We start from the raw sequence: 12,868 nt of genomic DNA on the forward strand, positions 1-12,868 counted from the left end.
ATCCTTCAGTTTTTTTATATGCTTAGATATCTTCCAAAATAATGTAATGATCACTAAAAAGTATATAGTTTTAGCCTAGTTTAGACCCTTTCACGTTAGATAATAAATGGGGTGATTCATTTTTTTCATATAATTTACGAGTTGCTTGTTTTCCCCTTAATTATATTAGAAGAAAAACGTTGAAATTAATTTGCTTATACTACTGATCTTGCTCTTAATTTATTTTTTTAAACTGAGAATTCATTTCAGTAATAAGGAATTTTTACTGAAAATAAACACGAAATTATACGACTATTCGAGACAGTACATTATCCAAAATTATGACACGTATCAACAATTAATTTATTTACCAAATTTAAATAAATAATGCAAAATTTATCATTAAAAATTCCTTGAGTGCTTGGGTCTCCTGTATAATTGCAAGCATAATTTATTTGCAAGTATTCAAATCTGATAACTTGATATCTATTTTTTAAAAGTACCCTCTTGCGTATAATATAACAAAACCTGACAGTCAGTTTTTATATAAAATATCATAACAAAATGAAAGATCAACCCCCTTCTTTCCCCACTATAACACTTGTTGTGGCAGACCTCAAGTGATTCCCTTTGGGAGTTTGTCCACCCGGTTTTTCGGCGTTTGGGAGGGGAGTGTTTTGTGTCATGGGGAGAGGGGGAGCTTATCACATACAGTCCCAACGCACCTACCCTGCTCCCCATCCACGCCCCTTGGGCTGTCCATCGTCATTTATTTTAGGCCATCAAGTTGGCTCTTAAATATTAATTATATCTTATTATACGAAAATGTTTAATTCTAATTAAAATGTATTGTTTAAGACATATAAAAGATTTAATATTCCTTTATTCCTAGGTGACTTGTGCTAGTATTATCATGACTTGAAAGTAATAGACTTATTATTATTATTATTATTATTATTATTTGGATTGGATATTATTGCCATCTTGCAAGATACTTTTCCCTCTTCCTACGTTCCATTCAGCATTCGCCACAAAAACTTAAAACGCACTACTACTACTACTACTACTACTACTACTACTACTACTACTACTACTACTCACCACCCCCCCCCGACTCCTTGGAGTTCCATACACCTGTTGTCCTCCCCAGTGGCAGATATTTCAACATCGCAAACTCGGTTATTCCACCACTTGTTCAGAGAGGAGCCAATACCTCCCTTCCCACTCTCTCCCCGCCCTCCCTTCCCCGTCGCTAATTAATGGGATTAAAAGACCTCATCACCTCAACTCGTATCCCCACCTATACATTTGTGTATATCTACCCTTTAGGGGAGATCCGAGAGTTTTTAGGTGTATGGGGGGTGATTTAACTGGTGGTCCCTCCCCTGCCCATCTTTTATATCTTTTGAGGGTTATTCTTGCCCTATCCAGTGTCTCCCACCCCTCTCAACATTAACTCTGTGTCCCTCACAGTAGAATCGTTTGTCATTTATTTTGCGTCTTTGATGTGAGATTAAGGTGGCCAGATGGAGGATTATAAACAGCTGAAGAATTTCTCTCTCTCTCTCTCTCTCTCTCTCTCTCTCTCTCTCTCTCTCTCTCTCTCTCTCCTCTTCTCTCCACAAATCGATACATATTTAGTATGTAATAGTAGGTTTATAATAGGGTACTGATAGGCTTCGTCTAGACCGGGAAATGCTGCATAGCTTATGTCTATTTAAGCCCTGTGCCTGGGATAAATCCTCTTTTTATTCTAAAAATCTCCAGATAGCCAATACAGAGATCTGCCACACGCATTCTTGCCCTTCAAAATTGCTTGTCAATTTTTGTTATTGTTCATCACCCTTGTAATTGGCACTGGCATACAGACGCCTAAAGTGTGAATATATATATATATATTTTTCTTAAATTCATGGTTCCATCAAAATTTAAGACCTGTCTATTTGAATGTGTAGTGTCCTGGTCGGCCAAGTCAGTTGAGAGAAAATGTCGATTATTCCTTTGCTAAAAAGCCATGTAAGAAATATATGGCAAATACGGCGATACAGTTCATTTTCCTGAAATACAGCGCTATCAATCAGGGCAGTGGAGCCACACACAGTGTAATAACACACATTGCCAGCTACCTTTCGTCACGTGTAATAACGTCAGTTCCGCGAGGTCACTCCACCGTATTCCAACAGTCTGTGTTTGCATTGTTTTTGGAATCAATGAATATTTTATAGGTGGCTTTCGTGTTCAATTGCCTGGCAAACAAAGAGTCCCGTCGTTACCGTCCGCTATATTCGGCTATGAAGGAGTTTCTTTGGTTTGAACAAACGGCCAAAGTTAGAACACTAATAGGCTGGTCAGCTGTAGCTAACCGGCTTAAATTTTTTGTATTAGTGCTTGGAAATTTTTTTTCTGTTTTTTATATCTTTGTAAAGCTTTTCAGGTATTTTAATATATCAGCATATAAATAACATTATTATTATTATTAATTTAAGAACAGTGTTTAAAATTATTTATTAGAATTCTATTCACTGAAACGCCAAGTAATGAATTTTGATTTCCAGATCTTGGGTCCAAGGTCCTGAGAAATTATCAGAGTAACCCCCCAAAGAATGTCTGGTTTTATGCCAGACGTACATTCCCTCAACCATGAATCATACTGCACTAAATCTAAAGAATTCCCTAAACACTCACTGATTATTTTTTCTTTGTTCTGGCAGATTTGAATTACTGTGGACGGTACCCATGCGTGAATGGGGGTACATGTGAGAACACGGCGCCTGACCAATATCGGTGTACCTGTCCTGAGGGCTTCTCTGGCGAAAATTGCGAGGTAAGTAGTTCATTGGGAGCAGGTTGTACGGTGTTTATTTTACCAGAATAGACACCATTCCATGGCCAGTACTTGTAAATGTTAGTAGATTTCGTTTGCCTTCTTCGTCCATCTCATCATTGTTCATTCACATACTAATTTATAAATTCATATGTATTCCTATTTTACTTAATTAGGTTGTCGAGGATCCATGTGCCCCTGAGCCTTGTCAAAACGGAGGCACTTGCCTCGAAGTCAATGGAGGATTCCAGTGCACCTGTTCACCTGGATGGACCGGGACCACTTGCGAGAGCGGTAAGTTGCAATGATTAAATTTGTTCTCTCCTCCTGTGTGAAACCTCTAGTCTTAATTCTAAACTATTTTGATTACTCGAAAACAAGTAAAACTTTTCCTTTTTGTGGAAAAGTATATCGATTTAAGAGCGATGCCCTAACTCAATCAAGTCCATTAGAAACTCAGGTGCAACCAGGCTCAGACTTAGCGTTGTTATCGATCAAGAGTAGGATGTTGGCGAGAAAGCTGAATTGAATCTAATTAATTACTACCTTTAATGGCAGGCGTTCAAGAAGTGACATGTTTCAGAATGAATGCACGTACTGTGTTTCTAGTGCATGAAGTCATACAAGTTGGAAGTGAGAAATAACACAATAAACCAAGCAAAGAGGTCGATCTCTTACTGCCAATAAAGACATTACATTTCCTGCGTTATCTGCGTCCTTGTATTCCCTGCATCATTGCCCAGGTTGCAAGGATCTTGTTCTCTTTTGGCTGCGCTGCTTATCTCGTGTCAGTAGGACAAATTGTGTTGGTGTCCATGTAATGATTGGTTGCAGACTTGTTTTGAATTTCATTCTCGTCTGCCGCCATCTCTCACACACACTCACGAAGGCTTTCTTGTTATCGTCTGAGAACAGTTAGTCGAGGAGATGGTCAAGTATTTTGTTGTTAAAAGAGAAGTCCATAAGTTTAGAGTTGACTCATTAGTCTCAGTCGCTTTAATCTGATCCAGCCAAAAGTTAGGAGGAGAAGACATTTTTTAAAGTGATCTCTCTCTCTCTCTCTCTCTCTCTCTCTCTCTCTCTCTCTCTCTCTCTCTCTCTCTCTCTCTCTCTCTCTTCTCTCGCGTTGAAGCATATCATGCAGAAGCTATTCTGTCTTTTGGAGCTGACGGTAAATATCCGTAGCCGATACCATTCATCCTTCTCTCTCTCTCTCTCTCTCTCTCTCTCTCTCTCTCTCTCTCTCTCTCTCTCTCTCTCTCTCTCTCTCTCTCTCTCTCTCTCTCTTGTTGAAGCATATCATGCAGAAGCTAGTCTGTCCTTTGGAGCTGACGGTAAATATGCGTAGCCGATACCATCTCATCCTCTCTCTCTCTCTCTCTCTCTCTCTCTCTCTCTCTCTCTCTCCTGTTTACTTCACATCATGCAGGAGCTATTCTGTGTTTTGGAGCTGACGTAAATATCCGTAGCCGATACCATTCATTCTTCTCTCTCTCTCTCTCTCTCTCTCTCTCTCTCTCTCTCTCTCTCACTGAGGGACCTGGGGCAACCCGAACGAACTGTAAGATCTGTAAGATGTAAGAACGCATTTAGCCCCCTCCCATATGTAGTGGCCTCTTCAAATTTGGATTTTTCACCTCTTCTTTGTGCTCCCAACATTAAAAAATAGTAAAAAAAAAAAAAAATCTTGTGGCCCCAGATGTCGTCATTATTTAACATCAGCGGGAATCGTCAGAGTCGGGAGCGGGGGTTAGATACGACGTCTTAATTAATGACCTGATGCCGTTGCAAGATAAAAGACGCCCCATGTGCTTCAGAGTGCTTCTTGCAATATCCTTCGTTGCAAGGGTACCCACAGTGCACTGCAAGATGTGTGCACTACACTTATACTTGCGCTGTCCTTCGCTTTTATTGTGTAAAATAAATGAGAGTCTGAAATTGTTCGCGTTAATGATTCTCTCTCTCTCTCTCTCTCTCTCTCTCTCTCTCTCTCTCTCTCTCTCTCTCTCTCTCTCTCTCTCCAACACTGTGTAAAAAATAATTTTAGCTTTATAAAATGTTTGCGCCATGCTCTCTCTCCAAGTAATGTTCCTTTTAAGTATTTTTTGTTGTACAGTTTTCTGCAACGTTCATTCACATTTTTTCCCCTCCCATTCGCTTATAGTGGGAGCTGCCAGAGCCGTCGACCCCGACCCTTAACCCTCTGGACGAGAAATAAAAGGCAAAGAAAATCCGCGATCTCTGCTAAACGACTTTCAATCTAACTTTTTCAGTGTGGCCTCACTTCTCATATCCTTGCCAGGAAACCCCTCTTCCCCCCTCACCCAAGACATTTAGGCTAGCGGAAGTCTGATTCAACTTTTGGCCCTGATAAAAGGATGTAGAGGATAATAAAGGCTTCATCTGGCTTGGGTAATTCTCGGTCCCTTGTTTTCATCTGGATTTTCTTGAAAGATTTGGGAAAGCCATAAAAGCTGGAGGGGTGACATAACGTTGTAAGTGGTATAGTAATATGTGAGTCGTCCATACAACAAAAGGAGGAAGGGTGATGAAAACTCCCATCTAACTGGGTGGGGTGGGGTGAAGGGAGGCGGCTAGCAGGACTGTAGGCATCATGATGATGATGATGATGATGAGGAGGAGGAGGAGAGAGAAGGAGGAGAGGGAGGAGGAGGAGGAAACCTTGTAGCGGAAGGGAAAGGAGGAGGAGCAAGAGAAAGAAGACTTAATGAGCTGAGACTTGAAAATGAGGGGATCAGTCATGCGTTAAGATCTGATTTTTCACCTTGACTCAAAATTTTCAAAATCTGATTTACTTGTCTTATCATGAATGAGTCTTTTGGTTTGATTTGGTAAATTTTGTCTTTCTCTCTCTCTCTCTCTCTCTCTGTATGTGCGCTCATGTGATGAGTTGCCAGGACACTACGAACTGTAAGGGAGTGCAAAAGCTGAACTTTGAAAATTTAGGATAAAAGTATATACTCTAGACGAGTACTTTATAAAATTATTAGCATTAATGCAATCTGTGAGTTATTTGCATGCGATGTTTTGGACAACCTTAAAAAACAAATATTCAAATTGAAATCTAAAAAACTACAAAAAAACTTACGAAAACTAAGTTACACCACTCCTACTTGCATCTTGACAAACAACTTCATTAATGCATAATATATTAATCTGAGATTAAGATATTGCGTATTATATGGCAAAAAATTAATTTGCAACGCTTAAGATTTGATTCCACTTGATGTTATAGATCAGTTATTATAAATAATGTTAAAAGGCTTAACGTAGCAAAATCATAAGATCTAGCAAATCTGTAAATAGAATACATCATCCCACCGCTGTACACAATTCAAGAAATTATGGTGAAACTTTCATTTGAAGGTTGGGGTTAAATTTTATATAATGCAAACTTTATGATTTTCTTCCAGTATTTACAATATTGCCTGTTCGCTGTTGAGTTGAACTATTTATAAATAAGACAGTTCAATCATCACTTTCTGACCAAAAAAAAAAAAAAAACCTGGATCGCTTGAAAATATTATATATGTTGACTTGCTCTGTGCGTACTTGAGTCCGTCGAGCGCGATTGCATGCAGTAACCTTGATGCAGAGTGATATGGCTATTTCTGAATCAAGTAAACAGTACACTTTATCACCGCTCAGAATTTCTCGACGGAGTTCGTATTACGACTAGATCTCGACACCGATTTAGAGAATACATCTCTATTTCCCAGTGGGGTTTTGGGGACACTGATTAGCTTTTGAAGACTAAAATCGTGCTTTTAGCATTAAATAGTCGATTTTTTACATTCAGACCGTGTTCAACGACGAGGTCCGGGAGTTGGCTTTTCAGCGAAGGCAAGAGGCGATCCGTATATAATGAGATAAAGGAAGCCCTTGGTAGCTTGGATCAGGAGTTTGGTCCAGAGAGATTTCGGGGTATGTAGGGAAAGGGGTGGGGTGTCGGGTGGGGTCTGTTTGGGTAAGAGGAATGAGGGATTTAGGTAAGGTGTTCAAGGTGTGTTGGGCATGGGCTTGGGGAGGGGTTGGGGGTTGGGTGGGGTTATGGGATCCAAGGTGGGTACAGGAGAGCGTGTCTTGGTCGGCCTTGAGGAGTAGTAGCGGGCTCAACAACACCCAGGCTGACTCCCAGATGCATTTCCAGGGAAAGGTCACTTCCACCATAAGTCTTGTTGGATGAAGGTGTCTTACTATTAAGATTATTTATTTATATTTCAATACGGAATCACACTGACCTCTGGATGATTTCTGGGAAAATGAAAGTTGAATGCTAAGTTGTCTTTTCCAAGGTATATATTATATTATATTTTGTGTGTACTGGCATGCGTACAAATTTGTATTTATATTAATTATTTCGTTTATATCAATTAATATAGTGTGTGCGTGTGCTTCGTATTCACTTTCCCGAACTAATAGAGAATAGGAAATGGTGAAAATACGAAGAAAACATTTTTTAAGCCTTAACCCTTTTGATCAATATATCATAAAAAGTTGCCATTTCTCGTCCGCATCCATACTGAGATTTATAAGATGAAATTCCTGATGAAATACATTAGACCTTTTGACGGTTTATTTTATTGGATTTCAAGGAAACATAAATAAATCTCCTATGAAAATCCTAAGCTTATTTTGCCTTTCCTGCTCTTTGTGCTGTTGAATTAGTCGGTCATTTTGTTGTACAATTCACAGTGGTTTTTAGGGCGAGATTTGCTTAATAAATTGATGGTTATTTAGTCGAGCAAGAAGTCCGATGAATGTAGTTAACCTTTGATATTATTCGAGGGACACCGTTTTTTTTTTCTACTTCAAACTGCAGGTTTCACAATTATACGTCGCTCTGACGCATGACTTCACGTTACAGTATTAGGATTAGTGAACGAACTATTGAAAGACTAGCATGTTCATTTCCCGTCGAAATCCAGCGTGGAAAATCTTAAATCATTCGAATCTTGCAGCGTTCGTTTTTTCATAGCTTACGTATGTTTATTTTTCATTCCTTTTTTTTTTTTGTAACTGAAGTTACATTTGTAACGTTGCAATATTTATCTTACTAGACTTCCAGGAATTTTATAATGATTTGGGCAGTGATTTTTTTTTCTTTTTATCTTTGGTTTGGAAAGTCGTCCTAAGAACTATGAATTTCTTGAATTTTTTGCCATACCTTCCAGAGAACTACGTTAATTATTAGCTTTAAAAGAGATGACTTGATTGTGTTGTGTTTTGCAGTCTGTCTGTTGTGGATGGGAACGTGGCTAGACGAATAAAACAGTCGACATGCTAGCTTTACTTAACTTGCATTTCAAATTACTATGATTGCTGTTGTTGTTTGACTTGGAAACGAGAGTAATGGGCTTCATTTAAGTGATCAGTTTTCAAGTGTGTTTTAATGTTCTTGTAGTGCTTGTTTGTTCTTGAAGAATTAAGTCACACGGATATTTTTCTTTATTGTAAGATCAGTATATCAGACTTTATTTTTAACATTCTTAGTTATGAGGATGACTTTTTTTTAATACATGCAACTGAATTCCAACGAAATTTGGTAATGAGCAACGCTTCGCGCCTTGCATTCCAGCCACTTTATACCGAACAAAAACTCTGCCGAACAAACACTCCAGCCTACGATAGAATCATATTGCCAGTGAAATCGCCTTGAATAATTAATCTTGTAATAAAGCAACGCAATTTTTTTTCTTCTTTTTATTAGGCAGGTCTTTGCTTACTCTGTTACGATGGAAACAAGACTGTAGTCACAACATAACAAACGCGCTAGCACTTAACTGAGCAAACAAGCCAAGGCTACGAACACACACACACACACACACACACTCGCACACATACGTTTAAGTGTCCATGCTAGAACCTTCGGACCGGAACGCCAACACCTGTATGTGTTGATACAGCGTCGGATGCATATTTACGACCTCACATTCATACATGTGACTCCGCATTTATTTTGCAAATAATACTAGTTGAACATTTTCTGACAATATGTTTTCTTAGGCGTTTGCTGTCAAGATATGTGATTGATGATTGTCTCTCTCGTTTTGTAATAAATGATCTATTCGCGTATGTGCTTGTTAGTAAGTAACTTCATACTGCAAAAAAAAAGCATGGCAAATAATGATCATGTTGAACGCTTCTGCTTGCAGCTTTGTTGAAGTGCAAACTTCGCCAAGTGCATTCATTCAGATTAAAATAAAATCCTATTTGGCACAAAGTCAACAGGCACAAATACGTACGCGACATATTCTCCCCAAAGTTCTATAGGAAACTGATGTCCCTCAAATGGGAAGTGACGTTCCTGTTCCTCGAATGGACATTCTCCAGCTCTTAAACTTTTACGAATGTTGTCCTCTTTCTGCCTCCGCAGTCCACACACATGGTGTCCGCACATGCCCTCACTAACCCAGAATGGTCAAGAGGGGAGTCGTTATATCCTATTTTAGCTTAAGTATATAATTCCCAATATAATCTCTCGGAGCCCAATGAATAGATTGTACAATACTGTGTATTGACAAGGTGAATGACGGAGGGAAGGGGTGGAGGGTAGTAGGACGGGGGAGGAGGAACGAAATAGGTGACAGGGCGAATAACAGAGGGAGAAGAAAGGCAGTGGGGTAATGGGGGAAAGGAATAGGTGACAGGAGAGGGTGTGTTTGACATGTGGGGGGCGCGCTCGCGCACACACATGTTCAAGTGTCGATCTGCCTCTCTCCCCCTCCCCCTCCCCCTTCAGTTTTGGGCTCCTATATCCATTTATCTTTTGTTAGTGTGGAAGGGTCATTGTTCTTTTTATGATATTTTTTTATTCTTCGTGTAGTTATAATTTATCTAAACAGTAACAGGAATTTTATTGCTGCGAAAATTGTATGCTTTTTATACTTTCGCTTTTTTTCATACTTCGTTGTTTTAATGACATACCTTCATTCAAATTTTGTATCCAGTGTTCCTTTATTAAAGAAAACTGGCATTTAAAACATAAGCAGTGAAATATACAACGCTAGTCCATAGAATGCTGACCATTGGTTGTAAGTGAATGGATATTACAGTTTGCGCTGCAAATCTTTTTCGTGTTTTCAGTTGGGCTTCGTGACTGGCTAAAAGTATATAATGAAATTTTGAGAGAGATTAATTTTTTTTTTTTAGAAAAGGGACCTCTCTCTCTCTCTCTCTCTCTCTCTCTCTCTCTCTCTCTCTCTCTCTCTCTCTCTCTCTCTCTCTCTCTCTATGTCTCGAAAAACGCCCCAGGCCTATATATATTCGTGCATATGTTGAATTACCCTAGGTAAGTTTGAATTTGAATATATAGTTCAGCTTTCCCATATTTTCCAAAATTTCTTCTCAGTTTCTTCAACAACCATTAATCATGTATTTATTTCATTTGTGTGCTGTGTTTCGCGCAGCTGCTGACTATTGCTTCTTTACACAAAAAATACAAAATATTCAGTAACTTGACGTGGCTTTCAATATGATGCAATGTTTATTTCTCATGAATTCATATTGCACCCATTCCTTCGACGGGAGGTGCAACGTGAGGTATTATGACCACCGAAAGTATCGTCTTTTATTGTAGGACACGATGACATTCTTAGGATTTCTTTTGTGTACTGGAAATCCAAAAATATCTTCCCCTTTGCAGAAATTTTTTCAGTATATGTTTGGCTATTATTTTCGACACTTTCTTTGGAGTAATCTTGAAGTGTGTGAATTTATCTCTTCTCAGTTTACTTAGAACTGGAATGGTTAAGGTAATACTCAACGAGGAATTCTCTTGTATTAAGAGGGATGTTTATACGAAATTAACCTGCCACAGAATCATCCGTCAAATGAGAATGGCTCTCTCTCTCTCTCTCTCTCTCTCTCTCTCTCTCTCTCTCTCTCTCTCTCTCTCTCTCTCTCACCTCGTAATTTTTTTTCTTGCGTTTTCTACATGAAGGGCATAGATTTTCCAATAAGAGGGAACCCCAGTTGTACATGCGTTAGCAGGAAATTCTCTCTCTCTTATTAGCCTCAGTTTGATCGATTCGACTCGCATCCAGTTCCTAAGCTCCACAGTACTTTTTAGTCATATTTATTCTTAATCAAGGCAAACTTAACCCTTCCCATGTTATCCGACCAAGGGACTGGTATGAAGGGGGTAAAACTTCAGAAAGCGTTACCCTTTACTATTTTGTCCTATCTCTGGTAATATCCCATTTTTGGGGGAAGTTGCTTATTGGTGGAAAGAATACAATATTAGTGAAGTTTCATTCAGTTCCCCGAACAGACATTATTTTCTGAAATTCAGTGACCATCCCTGTTAACACTGAAGATGGTTCTTCCTCTATAAGAGAACTTTCTAGCCTAGTGTTTGTAATGATATGGACTGTGCAATCTTACCGAGTAATTGTTTATGTATTTTGCTTGTGATGTCACCGTTTTTCCTCACAATTCTATACGGACATTTCACGCGTGATGGTTATATCGACGCCCCGCCATCATCTTTCTGGACTAATACTTGTAACAATGCGAAACAGAGTACGCAAGGGCAGATAGATTCGTGAGTAATAGGCACAGCCCAACCAGGTTTCGATTATTGTTAAGCCACAACACTTGAATTATATAATGCACTTGTCGTCCTTGCGACGAGTTCTTGCCGCAATACGTCATAGGTACATGCGTGCCTTGCAAATGCTACCCTCTTCCGTTAACTCCTTCAGAAGTGATGCATTCAGTTCACACGTTTTTATCGACTTGTTTCATTTTGCACCTCTTTCAATTTTCTTTTTTTTCTGTTTAGTTCATTTCTCATTTTTCCCCGACCACTTCTAAGATACTATCATATTTTTTCTTTTTATTTGCTTCTTCTTTTCTCATTTTTCTTTCCCCACTCGTGAGGCACAAGTTTGTGAATTCCCATTGGAATTCATAGAACTCGCACCTCACGCCCCATTACTGCGGATGCTTGGCCACCCATAGTTTGGTCAGTGGAACATAAAAGACGTGTGTCCTAAGGGAGCAGCCCTTGATGTTTGCTGTGGGATTGGTGCATTTGGCTTACTCATCACATATCACACACGCTATATATATATATATATATATATATATATATATATATATATATATATATATATATATATATATATACATTATAATATATATATATATATATATATATATATATATATATATATATATACATATACACACACACGTGTGTATGTATATATATATATATATATATATATATATATATATATACATACGGATGTGTATAATCAATGAACAGGAAATAATTGCTAAGTATAAAAACACGGAGATCGCGGAAAATCTTAACTAAAAAAACAAACCACATGTAATTGCCATAATTGGTTATAAATTCTTTTTTGAACGTGCGGTGTACGTGTAACGTACGATTCAGGTGGTAACATCTTCATGTCTTCTAAACAATCTTGACAGTGAAGTTAATAACATGTAAGCTATCAGCCTTAGATCTCGAATTACTATAATCCAGATTTATTTTACAATTAAAATATTTTCATGGAGTAGATATTATTAGTCAGAAATCATGTAATGGGCTTTTTGTTTAGGATTATGTTGAAAGCACCTATTTCTTGTAGGTTTACTCAGTTATGATGTAAATTGGTAATGGATACTGAACTTCTAGGAAACTACTGTAATAATTTTTTGAGGTGACGTCTGAGTATTCCTTTGTTTATCAGTACAGTACAGCGCATGCCGGATACTAAAAGATATTAGACGAATTTCCCACTGCCTTTGATCAAGACTTCCCAAAAAATGGCACAACTGCTCATTTCTGTTTGTGGAAGTAATGCTATGAGTCCCTTGTGAGAGAAGGCTTTTAGTGCTCGGGACCGTCTAGGTTTGCTTATTAACCATCAGATTATAAGGCTCGATTTTTTCTAAAGCTTGCCTATCGTAAGGGAAGAATAATGATTCATTTTTATTACATAATATCTGAGGATATTGGTCATATCACTTTCTTATAATGGAGAAGTTGAGGATCTTGTATAAAATAGATTGTTAGCTGAAACCCCC

At 38.4% G+C, this 12,868-nt stretch overlaps 1 protein-coding gene and 1 long non-coding RNA gene across 3 annotated transcripts in view; one reads left to right on the top strand and one right to left on the bottom strand.

Annotated features, from left to right (window-relative positions):
• The window catches only part of LOC136836316 (protein jagged-1b-like), a 387,965-nt gene that overhangs the window by 362,881 nt on the left and 12,216 nt on the right, over positions 1-12,868 (top strand). For both annotated transcript variants that reach the window (XM_067100442.1, XM_067100443.1), the window contains exons 7-8: positions 2,691-2,803; positions 2,980-3,097. In XM_067100442.1, the coding sequence (XP_066956543.1) occupies positions 2,691-2,803; positions 2,980-3,097 (231 nt within the window). The remainder of the gene's footprint in view (positions 1-2,690; positions 2,804-2,979; positions 3,098-12,868) is intronic.
• The window catches only part of LOC136836318 (uncharacterized), a 185,949-nt gene that overhangs the window by 116,908 nt on the left and 56,173 nt on the right, over positions 1-12,868 (bottom strand). The gene's annotated exons all lie outside the window — the stretch shown is intronic.

Source organism: Macrobrachium rosenbergii, chromosome 56 (genome assembly GCF_040412425.1).
Source record: "Macrobrachium rosenbergii isolate ZJJX-2024 chromosome 56, ASM4041242v1, whole genome shotgun sequence".
Taxonomy (NCBI): domain Eukaryota; kingdom Metazoa; phylum Arthropoda; class Malacostraca; order Decapoda; family Palaemonidae; genus Macrobrachium; species Macrobrachium rosenbergii.